The following is a 7,130-nucleotide window of genomic DNA, read 5'->3' as shown; positions in this document are numbered from 1 at the left end:
GGTGGAGAGGGAGGGGGATGGGGCAAGGAGAGGAGGGGCAGCGTAGGTGGTGGTGAAAGAGGGAGTCAGGGGCACAGGAGGTGGTTGGGGTTGGAGGTGGCTGATCTGTGGAAGGATTAGGGCTCATAAATGTGAAAGATTGGGGGTTTGGGTGAAACGACGTCGTTTTGGGTTGGGAGGACTAATATGTCCTGTTTTGAAAAGCTACATGCCACGTGTGCTCCCGCCTCCCGTAACGGCCAGGTCAGCGCCACGGGAGCCACGTCAGCGTTTTCTGTTGAGTGTAACAGAGTCACTTTAACGGAGGAGCCAATTTGTCCGTGTTTTGGAAGAGTCAGAGACATGAATGTATTTTCCAATCTTTGAAGACAAAAATGTCCGAAAAAAAAGGTTAGGGACCTATTTGTCTTTTACTAAATTTTTTTTTTTGTAAGAAATACCTTCGTATGCAAAAGGTTAAAGAAAAAAAAGCCCCTTCCTAACCCCAAATTCTTGTTTCACCCGCGTATCCCTTCCCCCGGGAACCCAATTTCCTAACCCCAAAAGTGCTGCCAGGATCAGCACCTCAGTTCTGCCACCACAGCCCCTTCAACTCCACTACCTACCACGGTGTCTCGCCGCCACCCGAAGTGCAACTACCATGTGCTATTCTAACTTCTCAGAGTGATAATTAATGCTCCAATTTTCCAACCGCTTCTGATTTATTCAAGCTTTGCAATTCGAGGTATTTGACGAAGCTTCTTAACTCACTTTAGTGCTTTCTTCCTTTTTTGTTCTGATCAATAAACAAACCTGCATAAATTTTATTAAATCTGTAGTGCTAATTTTTTGTTATTGTAAAAGGCTTCGAATTTGGAAGCTGTATATAAACGTGTGGCTATTTTTTGTTAGTGTTGCGTTGCTAGTCGATCATTGCCAAAAGAAACTAGGTGAAGAAGCTAAAGATGGGTGTTGCACATGAGGTGTTTGATAAAATGAGCGTTACGGCTTCTAAATTTTTCTTTTACCGGTTCCATTACAGATTTTGAGCTTTGAGTTTTAAGGTGGGCTGTGAATTTTTCCAATATACTTTTTTAATTTTTCCGTGATCTCCGAACCTATAAAGATTAAGTTATCGGGAAGCAACAGCAGAACAGAAGAGAGGGGGATAAATTCGGGTGGTGGGAACTCCTCGCCCCTGGCTTTTTTACTTATGTACCACCTTTTTCAAAACTTATTATCAAAATGCCACATTTTTCTAACTACTTGCCCAGAAACAACCCTTTGTGTTAGTGGTACTTATCCATAGGCAAGTACCTTGCATTTGCATATGGCATCTGTTTTAGTGCTTGGTACTTGCCTTACATTCTTCAGTTCTTCTCACTACTTTCTAATTTTGATTGACAATGTTTTAGGATTAAAATGTGGTTAGTTATTTTGTTGTCAACTTGTCATGTCTTTTGTACTCTGGGAAAATTTTGTTTGGGCTAATGACATTATGTTCTTTTGTGTTAATGTTGGTTTGGTCTTAAAAGTTCTAATGTTTAAATGGTTGATTGCCTTGGTTTTATGATCGAGAAGTTTCAAATTTGAAAAAAAAATTTTCTAATTGTGAGTTCAGTTTAGCTTGTGGCAACCATATTATGATAATGCATCTGGTTAAGTTTCAGTTTGTACTCATTAAGAAATTTGCTAATTGTGAGTTCAGTTCAGTTGTTTTTTGCTTGGTTTTATATTTATATTGTTTTGTAACTTTGTTTCTAAGTTACATCATTGTCATTGATAATTTGATATGTTGAAGAAAGGAAAATATGTTTCTGTAATGAGATTGGTTTTAGGAGTAGTAGGATTAAAGAATCAGAGTGAAGGTAAAATCATAGTGAGGAAATTTGGTAGAGAAAAGAGATAAATCAGATAGAAGAGAAGAATGTAATCAGGGAGAAGAGAGTCCTAAGACATTTTACAAATTCCTTAGTAAGTGTTACAATACCTAACTCATTAGTCACTACAGTTTCTCTTTTAGAAGACTGTTGATTCTTGATTAGCAGCACAATAAATCTTTTCTCTATCTGTATGTTTATTTTTTGATGTTATTGTATAGGGCTCCATTGTAAAAGGGTTATTTGTTATGCAACTATTTGATTATTGGTAACTGGAATATTACCGGCAGAGGGCATGGCAAATCAGCCAGAAACAACAAGTTCCGCCACACCGATCCAGAATACTGAGGATCAAGTAGCAAGTGCCACTTCTACTGTGAACTTGGTAGATTCATTGGAGAAACAGTATCTCAAAATCAAAGAGCACGCAGAAACCTACCCTTACGTATGGGCTTCCTATATTGTTGTATATGGTGGCTTTGGTCTATGGGCTGCATATAGATGGAGAAAGCTCCGCAAAACCGAGGACAGAGTAAGGAATCTTCAAGAGAAACTAAGAAAGCTTGTTGAAGCTGAAGAATCTGCTACTTCTACCAAAGTGGTTGAAAAGGGTTCTACATCTTCTGAAAAGCCTTCCAAGTAGCCAACAGTTTCAATATTCCTTGCCCAAGGCCAAGTAGACCGGTGTTTATGCCTCACAATATCACTTTGTTTACCATAATGGTTGCTGGGACTGAGAGAAGATTTCATGTTGCTTCTCTAAGCAACTGATTGTCTGATTACATTGAGTTTTTCAGAAGTTTAGACATCAAGTGTGATAATTTCCCTTCCCAAGAAAGTTCCGTGATAGTTTTGCAGACAGAGATGTTTCAATGTTTTTTAGACATAGGAAAACATTAATATTAGGGAAGAAATTTAATCCATGATACATAAAGAAAATTTCTTTGGTGAATAGCGAAAATTGTAACTAAAATTTGCAAGGGAAGTGTGCATTTTACATAATATTTTATCATAAAAAGAGCAATCTTCAATAACTTTACTGTCACTATCGGCAAAATTTTTTAAGTGAAGTATATCAATGTCACCTAAAACTAAAAGACTTCTATTCCATCAATGTATTAAAAAAAATATTATTTAAAGGACAAATACTACGATATAGGTTTAAAGATTCTTCTACATATGTAAAAATCACATGTCAAGCTCCTAGCATAATACCCTCCAAGTTTAGGGTTTAATTTTGGTAGACCCTAACTTTAATTGAGAATATTGTTAACCCAATATAGTAATTAATCACTATCATTATCAGTTTATCTTTGTTTTCTTCCATCATTATTTATGTTTTTAGTAATTAAATATTGCTGTGTGGAAAAATATTTAAAAAATGAGACTCAGTAATATACAATATCAAAAAATATTAAAAAATTTTAATTAATACTATATCATGCATAATAATAATAATAATGTCAACATATTGGGTTCGAGGTTGTTAATTATATTATTTCAATTTTGGTTTAATTAGACATAACCTACTTCTATAAACTATAAATTTTTATAATTTAGAGCAGGATAAAATATTTATATAAACAAAAAATAACACAATATTATATGAATCACCCAAAACAAAAAATGTTATGAGAATGTCTTTATGTATATATTTATGTAAATCGAATTTACTAAATTCGATTTACACATTTTAGTAGTAAATCGAATAATGTGTATCGAATTACATGGAGCACTACATTTAAATATAAATTGAATTCATATCATTCGAATTAGCTATTGTGACACTAAATCAAATCTACTAATGCACAACACATATATAATAAATCGAATAAGTTTGATTCGATTTACTATCTGTACAGATTATTAACATTTACTATTTTTAAGTTAAACTGACTTTAAAACATAACTGCCAATATGAAAATATATAAAACCCAAAAAATTAATAAATAATTAACTAATAAATTAATTATGAGCCCAAGAAATTAAGAAATTAAATTTTATAATTTGAAGAGGTAAAAATATTTAAAACACGAATTAAAATATTAATTTTAAAGTTTTTTTGACCCAAAATTGGATCCATAGGCCGAGTAGGTTGAACTGGGCCCATATTGGGCCCAAGGCAGCCACACTTAGTCTTCTTCCCCTTCATTCGCTTAAATCACGCTGAAGAGAGAAGAGAGCTCAAGGAAACCTAACAAAAACCACTTCCAAAATTCAATCCATCATAACTTTCAATCCGTAACTCCGATTGACGAGCTATTTGTGGCTACGCGTTCGTCTTGGAATCCTATTTAAATCCATCGAAACAAAGTGGTAAGAAATTTGAATTTTTCATCCCCTTCAATTTCGTAATTTTGGATATTAAATGTTGAGGAATTTGGTATTTTTTGATGATTTAGGTGTAATCTAGCATGGCATTATCATTGGGCTTTGTTCCAAACGTCCGTGGGTAAGGTAAGAAATCGCTAACCCTTGTGAATTAGTGAATTAGTGAGTTTTTGTGTTGATTATAATAATATTGCATGAAATTAGATTGAATTATCTGAATTGAAGTAAAATTGGTGAATGTTGGATGCTTGAATTTAAGTCTTGGAAGCTGGAAATTCATTTGGTGAGAACTTGAAAACTTGAGGAAAGGAGAGTTTTGAGGTGTTCCGAGCTTGGAGAGAAATCGGCCAAGGTAAGGTTTTGGTTTCTCGTAGTTAATGTATCATGTTGGTGAAAACTCAGACTAATTATCCGTAGGATAAATTGAATTATGTGAATTATTAATATTTAACGATTAGTGGTGACATATGTTGAGTTTGGTAGAAAATTATGCATAGAATTGTTGAATAATTAAAGGATTTGGATGTTGATATGTTTATGGAATGATTGAGAGGTATGAAAAAGTGGTTAGAGATCATTGGTTTTGAAAATTGTGGTCGTTTGATTGGGCATGAATTGAGGACTTTGGTAAAACTAGAGGTTGTGTTTTGGGTAAAAACTGATTTTTGACCAACTTCAGTAGGGCATAACTTGGATTTCAAACCCCCAAGCTTTGTGAAACTTATTTTGAATGAAAATTTGGTCCATGAAGTTTGAAACGTTTGAAGAACAAACTAAAAATAATTTTTAACGAAAAAGTTATGCGCTTTTAAATTTGGGTGTGAAAAACTAATTCTTGAACTTCGTAGCTTTTTGCAAACTCTGATAGACGTGCGTACGTGGACATGTGCATGCGTATGAGGAACTGTCTTAACTACAAACTCGTGTACATAAGCAATGCACGCGACGCGATGCAGGGGTCGCTTTCTGTCCAAGGGCTCGCGTACGCGGACATCATGCGTACGCAGAATTCCTATTTTTTTGAAAATTGTGTTTTTGAGTTTTAAAGCATTCCTCTAACTTTCCAAACTTCTGTAACTACTTTTTAGGATCCGATAGCAAGCTTTTAGGCCTCAGAAAGAGAGAGAACATATCAAGGGAGCTAGGTTGACATTGTGGGAGTTTTGAGAAGTGAATAATTGAATTAATGAGGCGTGAAATTGTGATTGGATGAGTATATTGAGTTGTGATTTTGCTTTTCATCTTGAATATGTTTGATCTCGAGTATGTTAAAGATGACTATGACGAGCATATTAGTTGTGTATAATTTGTTCCTCTTTTGATGCATCATATTCTCTATGTTCATAAAGTGTGTCGGACACTATAGCCCAAGAGTATGGCGGACACTATATCTCAAGAGTGTGGTAGATAATATATCCCAAGAATGTAGGAGCACTTTACCCTGGGAAGTGTGTCGGGCACTATATCCCATGAGTGTGACGGACACTATATCCCAAGAGTGTGGGAACACTCTATCCTAGAAAATGTGGCGGACACTATATCCCAAGAGTGTAGCGGGCACTATATCCCATGAGTGTGATGGGCACTACATCCCAAGAGTGTCGATGCATGTCAGAGAGACGATATCCGAGTTAACTACCGAGTGTGTCGGATTTTGGTAAAACCGACACGTGAGCTAATGGCCAGTAGGACAAGCATGCATCATGTGCATTTGTATGTTTTGTTTAAGTTAGCATTTGTTTTGGCTTACCTAATTGCTTAACTGTGATTAAATGCTATCTGATTTATTTGCTGGAACTGCTATCTATACTTGTACTTTTCTTGTCTGTTTTGTCTGTGTTTGTTTTCTGAGAGACCTTTCATGCCGGCGGAAGTGACACTGAAGGTTGTTCTACCTGGAGATTGGGAGGTTTGCGGGAGACAAAAGGTGAAGAGATAGATTAGGACTAGAATTTCTTAGATAGATTACCGAAATTTCTAGTTTAGTATAATCTTTAAGTTTGATCTAGGATTGTCGGAGTTCTAAGAATGCCTCTAGCTTTTTTGGGACCTTATATATTATCTATGCGGACACCTTTACCATACTGATATATCAATAAATAAATATAGTTGGTCATTTTATAATGTAGTTGGTCGTTTTAATTATTTTTTAGTTTACATACTTGTATAAATATAGTTGGTCATTTTATAATGTATAACTATCTTTTACTTTTAACTTTAAAAAAAATTCAAGTTTTAACTCCTATGCCACCTTAGAGGGCTATACTTTATATTAACTTTTCAACATTAAAAGTCCCGGTAATGATTCTTTAGATACTAATGAGTCAAATGATGATTTTTAATAAATATTTAGAAATCGTTTATTGTTTCGTTTTAAATATATAAGTTTATAAAAATGTAGATTTTCTGGAATTTGAACTAAAACACAAAAGTTAAATTTCTATTCTTATTCGTTTTGATTTTTTTGATATTTTATTTGGATTTAAATGGAGTATTTCCTTATTGACATTTATGTTTTAAAGATAATTAACTTTAGGGTAGTAAATGTCAATCATCTATATATGTAGTAAATCGAAGCAAGCTGATTCAATTTACTATATACGTGCTGTGTAGTAGTAAATCGAATCAACTAGATTCAATTTAATGTCATAATAGCTAACTTGAATTATATGAATTTGATTTATCTTTAAATATAGTACTCCATGTAATTCGATACACATTAATTCGATTTACATAGATATGTGTATGAAGACATTTAAGTAACGTTTTTTATTTTGGGTGATTCATGTAATATTGGATTGCTTTTGGTTTATATAAGTGTTTTATCCTTTAGAGCATTTATATTAATTTTTTTTTAAAATAAAAAGGTTGATAAAAAAAGTAAATTAAAAGATTAATTACTATTAATTTTGTAACTTCTATGAAATATATATTCTACTA

At 33.8% G+C, this 7,130-nt stretch overlaps 1 protein-coding gene across 2 annotated transcripts; it reads left to right on the top strand.

Annotated features, from left to right (window-relative positions):
* The first annotated feature begins 582 nt into the window (after window positions 1-582).
* Window positions 583-2,718, top strand: LOC107604965 (uncharacterized). 2 transcript variants are annotated; one of them, XM_016306689.3, is made up of 2 exons: window positions 583-724; window positions 2,150-2,718. In XM_016306689.3, exon 2 carries the CDS (start codon window positions 2,155-2,157, stop codon window positions 2,500-2,502), a length of 348 nt encoding a protein of 115 aa, XP_016162175.1. In that variant the 5' UTR covers window positions 583-724; window positions 2,150-2,154; the 3' UTR covers window positions 2,503-2,718. The 2 variants fall into 2 exon arrangements, with proteins under 2 accessions (XP_016162175.1, XP_016162176.1); XM_016306690.3 differs by having other exon boundaries at window positions 586-724; window positions 2,081-2,718.
* The last annotated feature ends 4,412 nt before the right edge of the window (window positions 2,719-7,130 follow it).

The sequence above is a fragment of the Arachis ipaensis genome, chromosome B6 (assembly GCF_059453495.1).
Source record: "Arachis ipaensis isolate K30076 ecotype BB chromosome B6, ASM5945349v1, whole genome shotgun sequence".
Lineage (NCBI taxonomy): Eukaryota > Viridiplantae > Streptophyta > Magnoliopsida > Fabales > Fabaceae > Arachis > Arachis ipaensis.
The sequence above is the reverse complement of the archived record's forward strand: the minus strand, read 5'-3'. Positions and strand labels throughout refer to the sequence as shown.